We start from the raw sequence: 14,574 nt of genomic DNA on the forward strand, positions 1-14,574 counted from the left end.
TGACTTCTTTGTTCCCTGGCGGCCTCGTCCGTATGGCCACTCCCCCGCATGCTGCCGCCTCCGCAAGCCACGCTACGGGGCAGCGCACACGACGCGCGCACAAGTAAAGCTTCGCCACGGGCACGCCGACCCGGATGCCACCCGCGCCAGGAAGAGCCCTCCACCTCCATGGCCACGGCCACGGCCACGGCACCGCGGCGGAGGCACGCGGCGACGGGCGCCGCGGCGGGGGAGTGGGCGGCGGTGTCAGCCTCGGGCCAGTGGCGGGCGGAGGCCATCGGGAAGCACCAGCTAGTGCGGCGGACGGGGCTGTCGGCTCGCGACCTCCGCGCGCTGGACCCGGCGCTGTCGCACCCGTCCAGCGTCATGGCCCGGGACCGCGCCGTCGTCGTCAACCTGGACCGCGTCCGCGCCGTCATCACCGCGTCCGAGGTGCTGGTCCCCGGGCCGCGTGACCCCTCCGTCGTGCCGCTCGTCGCCGAGCTCCGCGAGCGGCTCGCCGCCGCCCCCACCGCCTCGCCCGCGCCATCGCGCGCTGTCTCGGTCTGTCGTCTCTGTTTCTCTTGCTTTTCTCCGTCCGAATCCGATCCGTTTGGCTTTGTTAGACTGATTTTGCTTACGCAAGATCTCATCTTTTGGCCGGGTTGAAGGACGGGGGCGTCTCGCCGCCGAGCAGCGGCGGCGGCAAGGTGCTGCCGTTCGAGTTCAGGGCGCTGGAGGTGTGCCTTGAGTACGCGTGCAAGTCACTTGAACATGAGGTCCATATCTGCTACGAACTGCTGGGTTTAATTTTCGATGCTCTGGTTATGGCAGCAGTGCTGAATTGCGTATGAACATCATATATAACCTGTTCACTAAAATCTTTGCTTCCTATACTGTGCATATATTTTATCAGACATCGATGCTAGAGAAAGAGGCATACCCAGCGTTAGATGCACTTACCTCAAGAATCAGCACTCTCAATCTTGAGCACGTACGGCAAATAAAGAGCCGATTAGTTGCCATTTCTGGGGGAGTTCATAAGGTAACGATGTGCTATTAATTTAAGAGCATTTAGGAGTTCATAACGAAGGACGTACTGTACTTATGATTTGACTACCACCAGGTCAGGGATGAACTAGAGCATCTCCTAGATGACGATGATGACATGGCAGCGATGCACCTGTCGGAGAAGGCCGCATTCCAAGCAGCTAGTCAGTCGTCGAGATTTGATATCGGGACAGGGCTGGTCGAAATCGATGAAGATGGGTACTGAATTCTCAATTTGTGATCAGTGGAGCTTCAGCACAAGCTATCATTTCCATCCACGAAATCATTAGCGTTTTTGCGAATTAACGATCCAAGCTAGGACATTGTTTTTCATGATGAACGCGCAGGGATGACGACGAAGCAGAAGCAGAGAAAGAAGACCAAGGATCCATGGCCTTCATGCCGAAGATCGACGAGCTCGAGAGCTTGCTGGAGGCCTACTTCGTGCAGATCGACGGCACCCTGAACAAGCTCTCAACTGTACGTACATTCTCCTGTCCCTCGTCTCAGAACTCAGATCAATCGATGTGTTCAATCCATGCCGTGCGCTGAAGAAACGCTTAATTTCTTGGTTCATTCATGGATTGGTTTGAACTGAAATATTTGAAGCTGCGGGAGTACGTGGAGGACACGGAGGACTACATCAACATCATGCTGGACGACAAGCAGAACCAGCTGCTCCAGATGGGGGTGGTGCTGTCCACGGCCACGCTCCTGATCACCAGCGCCGTCGTCGTCACGGCAGTCTTCGGCATGAACATCCACATCGCGCTCTTCAGGATCACCGACTTCAACGTCTTCTGGGAGGCTGTCGGCGGCACGGTCGCCGGCGCGGCCACGCTGTTCGTCGTCGCCATGTTCTACTACTGGAAGAACGGGATACTGCGGTGACCAGCTCCGCTCTTCTTCAGTGTGAGCTCTGAGCTGCACAGCGTGCTCTGTTTGAGGTGTTTAATTTGTGCAGATAAGTTGAGTTCTGGAGATGAATACGTACAATGCAAGGATGTGCGCCTTGATCAGTGTATGATTAAGTTGAACTTGCAGAATGTTGTGGTGAAAAATTGGCAGAATAACGTGCGGTGCACCGTCAGGTGGACCCCTCTCTCTGAACATGTCAAGGAGAAAACTTGGGCAAGCGTCTGTTAGTTTTCCAGTCGTTCTGTTCCTATTCTGGAATTCGTAATTTTTTTTCATACAAATTAACCTTGTGTTTTGAATTCTTCTTTGAGGATTCCTCGTGTTTGAAATTTCAGATTTACGACAAATATTTGTGCGTAGTAGTAGTACAGGCTTGCTAGCGTCCGGACGCCCGCGCATGCAGACCATTTTCGCGTGCCCACGTGGACCCGTGCCACCCCAAACATTACCAGCATCAAGAAGAGGGAGAGGGCAGCGGATGCCTAGCCCGGCGCCGGAGGAGGAGGAGATATCGAGGCGAGACAACAAAAAGCGAGGAGGAAGATGCAACACTCAACCTACTTTTATAACATCCAGATGTAACACTTGCAATATATGTCTGAAGGTAGATGAAACACTTGAAACATGCATCTGAAATACTTACAAAAATACCTGAAAAAAAACACTTAAAAACAATTGTAAAACATACGAAACATCCAGATAAAACACTTGCAACATAAGTGTGAAACATATGCAACATCCAAATAAACACACTTGCAACATACGTCTAGAAAAACATATGAAACATTGGGAACATAAGCTCACAACATGCATATGCAACCATTGCAACATATATAATATCTTGATCTACTTTCGCAACATCCGCATGAAACACATGCAACATATCTCTGAAACATTAGAAACACTTGAAACATAAGTTTGCAACATGTGTTTCTTCTTGTCGTGGTGTCTTTGGTCGATCGTGGGAGACGTTGTCCTAGCCGCTGACGACCTTCACCTGGTGACGCAGTGCACGTCGTGGCCACAACGGGCGAGCGCAGAGTAGGGCGCGGCGGGGGATGCCCGCAACGGCGAACCGGCATGGGCGTAGTGTGGCGAGGGATGGCCTCGGCGGCAAGGCGTAGTGGGGCAGTGTGGCGTAGGATGGGGGCGCGCATGGAGAGATGGCTGCGACGGCGATGTAGAGTGGGGCGGGCGAACGGCCACATGGCGCAAAAAAGCATGTGACGGACAAGAAAGTCGAGAGATACTTTTATGAGAGTACGTATAGAGGGACAAACTTTTTTTTAGATGAGGGTGAACCTCATGTATACTACTTTTTTTAGATGTGAATTTTTTAAAACAATTACATATGAAGCAGTGAGCCAGTGACACTAAGATAGGTATGTCATGATTGTCGAGAAGGGCCCTAACGGCCCCGTTCGCTTGGAGGAATTCTAGAGAAATTTGAAAGAATTTGTGAGAGAAAAACATTATTCTAGATGAAAAAAAACGGATCAAGCCGGATTTAATAGCACGCGAACGGGGCCAACGTCTACTCCCTCCGTCCTAATTCGTAAGTTTGATTATATTTTAAAAATATTAGCAATATTCGAAATAAGTTTATAGTGATTAGTGAGAATATATTTAGCAATTCATTTTACGATATGTATTAGAAATATGAATATTTATATATATTTGGTTAAAGTTAAAAATATTTGTTTTTTCTGAAATTGAAAATGATACTTTTTATGAGACGGCGAGAAAGTAGAATTCAGCTTCAGGCTGATATCAGCGTCAGACAACCGTGCTGGCACTGGCATGGGCATGGACGGAGACCAACGACAGATTCTGGTCGCCACGCTTGACGCTTGGCAGTTGGTAGGCAGCGAGTGGTGGAGACCGCCAACTCTCTATCCACTTTTGACAGACCTCCTCTTCCATTGTCGTCCCACCGCCTTCCTCTGCCGTCTCCCTCTTCCTGCGGTCCATGGCTGCAGCAACGTCCTCCTCTGCCTCGCCGCTCCTCCTCCCCTCAGGTATCCTCGCTCGGCCCCCCACTTACAGCTCACTTCTTTTCTTGCAATCTCATCTCAGCCCACTTGTCCGTCCGTGCCTGAATGTCTGATGAATGTTCTGCTTGTCCACAGGGCCGAGACATGCCTCGGCCTCGACGGCGTGGCTTCGCGGCGGCAGCGCGTTCAGAAGCAGGGCGCTGAGCTCAGAGGCGCCGTGCTGCTGCAAGGCTGCCGCCGTTGGAAGCGCGGAGCAATGCGGGGCGGCTGACGATTTCTTGATCGGTGGCAGCAGCAGTACCCGGAGGGGGCTGGTAGGAGTGGCCCTGGGAGCCTCTGCCTTGGGGCTGGCAGCGTTTGATGCCGTCGCCGCCGGGTTGCCGCCGGAGGAGAAGCCCAAGCTCTGCGACGCCACCTGCGAAAGCGAGCTCGAAAATGTTGGTTGAGTCTCTGTGCGTATATTATTCTTGGTTTATACTCGGTGTTTTTCAGTTGACTGGTGAAAGGACATAATGCACTAATAGCTGCTGGTTTCAGAAAATTGGATAGCTGCCTGATCAGTTAGTAATTCTTCTAATTTTGCGCAATTGAGGTCTTAACAGTCAACATATTCAGCAATATACTTTTCTAGAGCAATGCATAACTGAAATTTGAGATATGATCACCCCATCAGTATGGAGAGACATGCCTTGTTCCAAAGAACATATAGTGAGTCAAATGCTAAATTTGAGTTACCTAATGATATCCAGGTGCCTATGGTAACTACGGAATCCGGACTGCAGTACAAGGATATCAAAGTGGGCGAAGGGCCAAGCCCACCCATTGGTTTCCAGGTTGCTGATCAAGTGATCATGATGTTCTCAAATATGTTTTCTTTTTTGCTGTTTTTACTAGCCATATCCTATTACATGATTCCACTTCTTGCCACGTAGGTTGCAGCAAATTATGTTGCTATGGTGCCAACTGGGCAGATATTCGACAGGTGGGATTTGGATAGATGATGTCTGACATTCAGTTAGAGAGCTGGCTTTTATCTGTACTTTGTTTACAAAACACAACAGAACTAATTATATCTGATGACCTGTTCACAAATCAGGATTTGCAAACTTAGAATTTGTTATTTGAGCATTTTGTTTATTGGGCCTCGGGGGCGGAAGCCATTCTAGTTCTTATTGCGCTTTGCTGCTTTGTGCAGTTCACTGGAGAAAGGTCAGCCCTACATATTCCGTGTTGGATCAGGACAGGTATAAAATTTCTCCATGTTCGGCTGGTGTCCATGTTCCAAAATATATCACAGAACTGGAGTTAGTGATTCATCGATAAATTGATTTGAATATAAAACCACTGATGTCTACAGTATTCAGCTTCACCTTTATCAATGCATCAGTAGACTAAATACATTGCCAAAATCAAGAAAAAACTGAAAGACTTATTTTCAACTTCCAAGTAGAAAGTTTTGAGATGTGTTTCTTTTCTTTTCTTCGTTTACAAACTCATATATATTTGGCAACATTAGGTGATCAAGGGGCTTGATGAGGGGATTTTGTCAATGAAGGTTGGAGGACTACGTCGGCTGTACATACCTGGGCCAGTAAGCATGATAAAACTCAACTAATCAACCACTCCTATGTATAGTTGAAAATGAAGGCAGACAAGATAGCAATCTGAAGAACTTCTTGTTCTAAAGATTTGAACAGGACAGTGATGATTTCCTTTTCTTGATTATGAACAGTTAGCATTTCCTAAGGGTCTTACTTCAGCTCCTGGAAGGCCACGAGTACCCCCGAGCAGCCCTGTCGTTTTCGACGTCAATTTACTGTACATACCAGGTCTAGATGATGAGTGAAAGCATTCGTGGCAACAGTCATCTTTTTTGTATACTTCAAGAGCAACATACTGTACATCTAGAGCAACAATTCTTTCCGGCTATAAAATCTATGCAAGTATATCTGTGTTATGGGCATAGCAAACTATCAAGAATTGGAGCGTTTTAGATCTCGATTTTTCTAGCAGAATGATTAAAAAATACATATTGGCCAAATGGAGCATTCATATCAACCAAGGTGGTGTGCTGGGTATCCAAAAATTGAACATTCAAAACGAATACAAAGGCAAATGGTTATTCAAACTTTAAATGAAGGTGTTTGCCAAAAGCTAATGAGAAACAAATACCTAAAAAAAACATAAGTCGAGCACAAAAGAAACCAATAGGGTCGCACTTTTTTAACAGGTCTAATAGTTGTCAAGGAACCATTCCTAAGTTTGAGGAATCACCAATAAAAAGATGGCAACAGATTTGATTTTAGGAAGATATAGATACCCACTAAAATACCAATACCCATATATGTATAATATTGTACACATGAAACAACAAATAGTTGCCTACGTTCTAAGCACAACCGATTGAATGCCTCTTAACTTGTTTAGGCCGGCACAAACCCTGCCACATTTCTCTCTCTCAAAGAAAAAGAATGTCCCTTTTAGCAGAACTGGGTAACAAATTTAACTAGGTGTCATAACTTGGTTACAAGGATTTTGAATGTTCAGATGTCGGTGTGTGTATTTATAAATATGATGTAATACAGGGGCTAAAGTGTAAAAGTACTGAGATGAGATGGGGTTCAGTTTCCTCATATGGGTTCTTGTTTTACAACCCTAAATTCAAAATCCACATACCTCAAGATCGTAAGTGAAGATGACTACCCTAGTGTCCGATCCCAAGCCAAAGAAATAGCCTATCATGTACGGGCGATTTAGAAAAATGGGATACTCCATCATCATTGTGGGTAGAAGGTTTGGCCTCAAGAAGAGGGAGTCAGGGAGATGAAGCCAAGGAAGAGGCAAGAGCCCTTGCTAGTAATTCATGAATGGACGAGTGGTGAAGATACAAGCTCAAGTTCTAGTGATGAGTCAAGAAAGAACTTTGCCACCCACTCTTCCAAGCCAAGCCTCTTCACTAAGTCATCAACAACATGCTTTATGGCCATGGGTAACAAAAGTAATGTAAGTGATGACTCCTCGGATGAAAAACCTAAACGGTTTGAGCATCTCATCACATGTCCATGCCGCCTTTTCTTATGGCCTCTGTTGGTATTTATTAACATGTCACTTGTTTAAGTAGTCACTTAAAGTTGTTGACATTTCTTAGCATCACTTTTACTAAGTTGTCATCCCTAGCAATGATGCTAGAAATGCTTGTTGGTACTACCTAGTGCCACTTCTAGAATGACACTAAGAAGTACTTTAATATTGTATGTGACTAGGTAAAATATATATATAAAGGATCTGCAAGTGCACAGATAATATACCATTATAGCACTTTACCCGGCAGTATTCCAGGTATCGTTATTTATATTTTTTACCACAGGGAAGGATGGGCAGTTAGAATATATTGATAACTTATACACATGATGGAGAAATATACCATAACCAAACTTCTACTCACAACAGGAATAGGTCAAGAGATAAAAGTATATGAATGGTAAGTAATAACTAATCATTGATCACTCAGAGTACTCCTTTATATGGCATTAGCATGGCTAAGTAGAATATTAGAGGAATAAGTCCTAAGTTATTCTTAATTACAAGTCAAGTATACGTTGAATAGTGCAATTACACTTAGTAATCATGGTTAAGATCAACTTCATATCTATAAATAAGGGATATTACTAAGAAAGATTAAGAACATAGCTTGTCTTCCTTCGTAACTATATCCTACTTGTCCTATATTTGGGGAGTGGACTACAAAGGACTCAACGAGAGTGTCACATCCGCGATCTACCACATGGCCTAAAATATAGGGTGCATCCGTAGGTAAACAACGTATAAGCACCATGTTTACACAATGTCGACCACTCACCCCTAGATCCATGGAGCGAGCGCTATACGAACATATGCTTGAACATGATGATAATCTAACTATACTAAGCATATAATCAAAGTAGACGATGAACATTATAACTAGAAACATGAATGATATGAAGAACAATGTCATAACAATTGTAGCAAACATATAAAGGTAATGAGAGTTACAAAGGAGAGGGGTACAAAAGCTATACCAAGCCACGCTCTTAACATGATCAGGAATCCAAGCGAAGCTTGCCTCTCTCTAGACCTAGCCTAGCTAGCTATGCCCTAGAATATAGTGGAGCTCTAAGGATGATTAGGGTTTTTGTCTTCTCAAATGACTTGATTAGGGTTTGATGCCTCAAGGGGGGTGGCAGGGGCTAGTATATATAGGCCAGAGCATCAATCCTAAGCCCTCGGATCAAACCAACTTAAATGGATGGCGTAGATGCAACCTAGAAGGTGGTGGAGAACCGATGTAGCAACAGGAGACTAAGCGGTGGGCCTAGGGGGCTGGCCGGTCTATAGGTGAGACCGACCGATCCCACCTGGCGGCCTCTCGCCCTCCGCCACAGTGTGGTGTCTTCTCATGTCTTCTAGATCCTTCTAGTGTTGTTTATGTCATGAATAAGCGTGATTCATTCTGACATATAGGTCCACCTTGACAGTTTTCTGAATAAACCCTGCTGAAAACACAGATTCACCAAAACTCATGAAATTTGTTAGTTTAAACCCCTAAACCTATGTTGGTGATTATATTCATGCCCTTATACATGTTACATTAACGGTTTATAATGGTTGTTAACTACCATCAACAAACTCCCATAAGCTTAACATTTGCTCGTCGCTGGGCAATGCTACACTCAGCAAATGGATTAGGAGTTGCATCGATATTTTCACTCCTCAAAAGTACACATGTGTTCAAACAAGAATTCTCCTCTAAATTAGAATAAACTGATCTGACTTTCAAACTTACCCATATTACCTTCAACCATGGGGCTTCTTAGCCTTCACTTGGGTCTTGAGCAATTGAAAGACAGAATGATTAAGTTAAGCACTATGTCTTAAGTTCTTTGCTCAACTATTATTCTAGAGTTTTTATAGGTTTTCAAAATAAAACTCAGAGGTTCCATTGTATGACACTCTCAAGTCTCTCAATATATGTGGTATTTGTGGATCCTCACCAAGGCAATAGTGATGTTATGCCTTTTTTCCTACAACTAAGGCTTATGTGGAGCTCATAGGAGTGGAAATAGAATGAAAGAGCATACTTGCAATACATATATTGTAAAGTTAAACCTCAGATCCAAAGAGAGTTAAGTCATACAATCAAATCAAGATATGCATGTGTATAGATGTATATGGTGGATATATATATGTGGCTAACTAATTCTCCTATGCTCCTTGAAAACATATCTCTCTTTTTGGAATTTAGAAACAATTTTGCAAGATAACATGGGCTATCTTATTCATCTCTTCTTCTTTTTTCTTTTTTTCAGGCAGGCATCTGAATACCCATTGTTTTCAATATCTCGGACACTTGTCCATTTTTTATGAATAACTTTTGCATAGCCTAATGCTTCTTTTCTGCAACAAAATTTTGGAGAGATAACAACAAGAGCTTGGAGCATTTATTTGGTGGAAAATCCTATCAAGCATATATTTAGTGTTCTCTCCTAGTGTAGGAGTAAAATTTTTTTGGATGAATCTAGATGAAATGGCATGTTTTTTGTGCCTACCCCTAGCGTAGGAGTAGTGCATATGTGGGTGGTGTGTATGTTATCTTTATTTTAAGAGCATGATAAACCTCTCATAAGGGTCAACAAAGTTTGACTAAACTCAATACAAAATAAGCAGCATATAAGTGGAAGTTTTTCTAATCTAAATATCATGTATGGCTCTTGGTAGGAATTCAAGCTTTGTCATATAGAAGCTCATCATGTAACATTTTTATGTTTTTAAAAGAAATCTCCAGAACTTTAGTATCACTTGGAACAAGATAAACAACAGCTTAGACCTTCTCATATCATATCCATCAATTACCTAGACTTAGATCAAGCATATGCTACCCATGAATTTCGAGTTCAGAGTAAATTCTTATGTCAAAACAGTCTTATCCAAAACTCAGGAGAAGTAAAGGCTCAAAACTAGGTACTTAAAAGGAATTACAACAGAGCAACTATTCATCATTTTCATTTTAAGAGATTATCCTTAGAGTCTATTTATTTTATTTAGCTCTTAAAAACAGAAAACTAGACACACACTTTTTATTTTGTTTTTATTTTTAAGATCACACCTTATTACTAATATATATAACTAGCTAAGATAAATTTTTATTTTGTTTTAGTTTGTTATGCATCTCTTTTTTTAACTAGCATGAAGCAAACTCACTAATAACAAAAGGGAAAGAAATACTTATCTAGATACATAGAGGATGTTCTTTCCCCAAGTTGGATGTTGTCATGGTCTTTCTTAGAGCAGTTTTTTTGCCGGTAGATGTCTTTCTCATCCATCAGGAAGTTGGGTTTCTCTCAGAGGGTGCACTCTTGGTGGAACGAGATGAAGTTTACCAGGTGAACTTGCTCTTGATCTTATGTATCATCCTACAAAATGTCAACAAGAACACCAAAACTCGTGGAGCGGATTAGGATAAGGGGTTAGTGGTCAGCCGTCCTGAGATTAGTTGTTCTTGAGGTTTAGAAATATTTTTTTTGTATTGGCAGGATTTAGCAGGATGTTTATCTAATATTTTTGGATTTTTATGCATAATGCAATATAACTAGATGTATGCATAATATTTTTGTTTATTTTTATGCCTCCACAGTGAATGTTCTTATGGGTTTTTACACTCTGAGAAATTATTCACATGGGGTTCGGGATTTTATAATGTAATAATGAGATTTTTATTTTATTTTTTTAAATGCAATGCTCATGTAGAAAAGTAGATATGCTAAAGTAAAAAATAATCTATGCAATGCGAGAAAGTAAATATGGATAACTACCGATGTTACCTCCCGACGAGGGTTCGGAATTTTAAGTCCTCCGGATAGGACTACCTCCAGCCTTGTTTATTCTTTGGGTGCATCTGTCTGTCTTAGAGATGGAGACCTTGATGGTTGCATCTCTTGTGTGGTAATTCTGATGTTGTTACCTTTTCCTTCCACACTTGCTTGGTCTGTGGACTTGATTTAGATGGAGTAGGTTCATCTTTCACAACTTCTTCATCTTCTTCCCATCTATTCCTTGGGGATTGATTCTTCCAACATTGGGATGATCGACATCTCCTCCTAGAGTGGGTCTTGTTTGATTGTTCATAAGTGGTATAACTATTAAAATAGCAGCATACCTTTTCACCAGGGAATTGAAAGTGGACTTGTCCAGATCCGACGTAGATGATCGTGTTTGTGGTGTTGAGGGATAGCCTTCCAAGGATGATGGGTGTATCATCTTCTTCTTCTCCCATATCTAGAACCATGAAGTCGGCATGGGCATAGTGATCATGTATTCTTACTATGACATCTTTAGCTATTTCCTCTAGAAATCGGATTGATTGGTCCACCATCTGCAATTACATGTATGTAGGGAACAAGGGTTCATCACTGAATAAGTATTCATACGTTACCTTGGACATTATATTGGCACTTGATCCAATATCACAGAAGGTGTTGTGGAAGATTCTTTGTACAATGGTACACTCAATCATGGGTACGCCTAGATCGTCCTTCTTAGTCAGAAATGGTAAGGCGAGGAGGTGGTTGCACTCTGATCGGAGTGTATTGATCATGTTGACTGACTCTTCTTCTCTGATTGTTTTTCTTCTTGTTCAGTGTTGTCTCTTCGGGTAGGTATGGTGTTTGTGGATATCTAGGAGATTGCAAGATACAATTCTTGAAAGAAAACTTCTCCTTTTATCCTTGATCATGAAGCAAATCTTGGCACCGTCCACGTAGATGATGGCTTTTCTGGTGCTCAAGAAAGGTCGGCCCAAGATAATGGGTGCCCTTTCTTCTCCACATGTTTCCAAAACCACAAAGTCTATGGGAACATACGATGATCCCACTCGAACAATGGCATCTTCAAGAATTCCCTTGGGGTAGCAGAGTGACTGATCTGCAAGCTACAAACGCATATTTGTGTACAACAAAGTATCTCCATTAATTTTATCATAAATTACCTTAGGCATGATGTTGACACTTGCTCCGAAGTCACAAATAGCTTCTTGAAATATATGAGGTCCAATGGCTATGGGGATGATAGGTCTTCCTAGATCACCTTTCTTTTTAGGCAAGAAATAATCTATCCACCTTCCTATCAATGGCTCCATGTAGAAGTATGCTACATTGTGAATATCGACAAGATTTGTAGTTTCTAGATCTTCTGGTTGCCCCAGAATCTTACCTTTGTCAGTTGGAGGAACAGAAGCCGCTAGCTGAGCTATTTGTGATTCTATCATTTTATTAAAGCTATAATGGTTTTTAATGGTAAAGGAGAAGTTATCCAGTCTATTATTTATGTTTTCTAGGATTATATCATTAGAAGCTAACTTCCAAGATAAGCCCTCCATTATTTTAGCTTGGCCAGAGATCAATTCTCTCAAGGGAGGTTGATTATTGAAATTATTATTACCTTAATAGTTACCTTGGTAGTTCGACATCTGTTGCTGATTCCATCCTTTATTTTGTTGAGGACGAAAGTAGTCATTGTTGACAAAGTTCACATCCTTGTGAATTTCAGGGTAGTTGTTCCCTAAATGCCTAGTGTTTCCACACTCTTCACACGTCAGGCGGGAATCATGAATATGCATGACTTCTTGCTTCTTTGTGGCTCGGTCTTTGAGCTTCTTCATGAGCAAGCCCATCTTGGTAGACAACATGTCTACCTCCTTGAGTTGATGCATTCCCCCACCTCTCTTACGAGTCTGAAGATGTTCTTCATTCCAACCTTGGTTGGAGGTCATCTTCTCTACGAGAGCTATTGCACCTAGGATTGTGAGTGATAGGAAAGCGCCTCTAGCAACAGCATCCATGTTCTCACTGGTACTGTTGGTCAACCCATGGTAAAAAGTCTACATTAGTAGCTAATTCTCCACCCCATGATGAGGACATTCTGAAATGTAGTCTTGAAAGCATTCCCATGCCTCAGGGATAGATTCATCATGTTGCTGTTGGAAGCTTGAAATTCTCCTACGCAGAGCATTGGTCTTGCCTGTGAGAAAGAACTTTGCTAGGAAGGCAGTGGAGCAGTTATCTCATGTAGTGTTTCTATCATTGTTGGTGTAGAACCATTGCTTTGCCTTCTCCAAGAGTGAGAATGGGAAGAGACGAAGTAATATGGCATCTCTGGTAACTCCTTTGATGATGAAAGTGTTGCAGATCTCTAGGAAGTGTTGGAGATGAGCACTCACATCTTCATGTGCCTTTCCACAAAACTTGCTAGCTTATACCATGTTGATGAGAGCTGGTTTGAGTTCAAAGCTATTGTCTCCGACATTGACCGCTGGTCCAGTACAGATGTTGGCCGTAGTTGGAGTAGAGATCTCACAAAGGGTCTTGTCAGCCATGGCTTCAAAATTAGGTGTTAAGCTTCACCTTATCTGGTTGTCTTCTTATTCTAAAGCTGAGACTTTCTTGAGTTTGGCTCAAGTTCTCCTCATCAATGCTTCTCAATCTTCAACATAGTTTGTTGGAAGTTCAAAACTGGTCATATATTACCCTGCATAAGATATAAAAGTACACAAAATAAGGGTAATCCTATTTGAGTAGAGGTCAATGGTTTATCTTGATCACATCAGTAAGTGTAAGTTTATCAATATTTCCTTCTTGTCTAGCTACCTTCCCCGGCAACGATGCCAAAAAATACTTGTTGGTATTTATTAAAGTGTCACTTGTTTAAGTAGTCACTTAAAGTTGTTGACATTTCTTAGTATCACTTTTACTAAGTTGTCATCCCTTGCGATGATGCCAGAAATACTTGTTGGTACTACCTGGTGCCACTTCTAGAATGACACTAGGAAGTACTTTAATATTGCATGTGACTAGATAAAATATATATATAAAGGATATGCAAGCGCACAGATAATATACCATTATAGCACTTTACCTGGGAGTATTCCAGGTATCGTTATTTATATTTTTTACCACAGGAAAGGATGGACAGTTGGAATATATTGATAACTTATACACATGATGGAGAAATATACCATAACCAAACTTCTACTCACAACAGGGATACATCAAGAGATAAAAGTATATGAATGGTAAGTAATAACTAATCATTGATCACTCAGAGTACTCCTTTCTATGGCGTTAGCATGACTAAGTAGAATATTAGAGGAATAATTCCAAAGTCATTCTTAATTACAAGTCAAGTATACGTTGATTAGAGCAATTACATTTAGTAATCATGGTTAAGATCAACTTCATATCTACACATAAGGGATATTACTAAGGAAGATTAAGAATAGAGCTTGTCTTCATTCATGACTAGATCCTAGTTGTCCTATATTTGGGGAGTGGACTACAAAGGACTCAATGTGAGTGTCACATCTGCAATCTACCACATGGCCTAGAATATAGGGTGCATTTGTAGGTAAACAACGTATAAGCACCACGCTTACATAAATGTCGACCACTCACCCCTAGATCCATGGAGTGAGCGCTATATGAACTTATGCTTGAACATGATGATAATCTAACTATACTAAGCATATAATCAAAGTAGACGATGAACATTATAACTAGGAACATGAATGATATGAAGAATAATGTCATAACAATTGTAGCAAACA

General features: G+C 42.2%; 2 protein-coding genes and 1 non-coding gene across 4 annotated transcripts; all 3 read left to right on the forward strand.

Moving 5' to 3' along the window:
* Positions 1 to 2,163, forward strand: LOC136472935 (putative magnesium transporter MRS2-D). Of its 2 annotated transcripts, none has more exons than XM_066470635.1 (6): positions 1 to 543; positions 651 to 758; positions 896 to 1,024; positions 1,106 to 1,248; positions 1,377 to 1,509; positions 1,584 to 1,712. In XM_066470635.1, the coding sequence occupies exons 1-6, from the start codon at positions 49 to 51 to the stop codon at positions 1,620 to 1,622; spliced, it is 1,047 nt and encodes a 348-aa protein (XP_066326732.1). In that variant the 5' UTR covers positions 1 to 48; the 3' UTR covers positions 1,623 to 1,712. The 2 variants fall into 2 exon arrangements, with proteins under 2 accessions (XP_066326732.1, XP_066326731.1); XM_066470634.1 differs by having other exon boundaries at positions 4 to 543; positions 1,639 to 2,163.
* A 1,640-nt stretch (positions 2,164 to 3,803) lies between these two features.
* LOC136472936 (peptidyl-prolyl cis-trans isomerase FKBP16-3, chloroplastic-like) lies at positions 3,804 to 5,898 on the forward strand. The gene is made up of 7 exons (XM_066470636.1): positions 3,804 to 3,965; positions 4,077 to 4,378; positions 4,691 to 4,774; positions 4,874 to 4,923; positions 5,137 to 5,185; positions 5,458 to 5,532; positions 5,674 to 5,898. The coding sequence occupies exons 1-7, from the start codon at positions 3,917 to 3,919 to the stop codon at positions 5,785 to 5,787; spliced, it is 723 nt and encodes a 240-aa protein (XP_066326733.1). The 5' UTR covers positions 3,804 to 3,916; the 3' UTR covers positions 5,788 to 5,898.
* Positions 5,899 to 12,874: 6,976 nt separating this feature from the next.
* LOC136478621 (small nucleolar RNA R71) lies at positions 12,875 to 12,983 on the forward strand. Its single transcript, XR_010764343.1, has one exon. It is a non-coding gene; the product is annotated as a small nucleolar RNA R71 (small nucleolar RNA).
* The last annotated feature ends 1,591 nt before the right edge of the window (positions 12,984 to 14,574 follow it).

This window comes from Miscanthus floridulus, chromosome 8 (genome assembly GCF_019320115.1).
Source record: "Miscanthus floridulus cultivar M001 chromosome 8, ASM1932011v1, whole genome shotgun sequence".
Taxonomy (NCBI): domain Eukaryota; kingdom Viridiplantae; phylum Streptophyta; class Magnoliopsida; order Poales; family Poaceae; genus Miscanthus; species Miscanthus floridulus.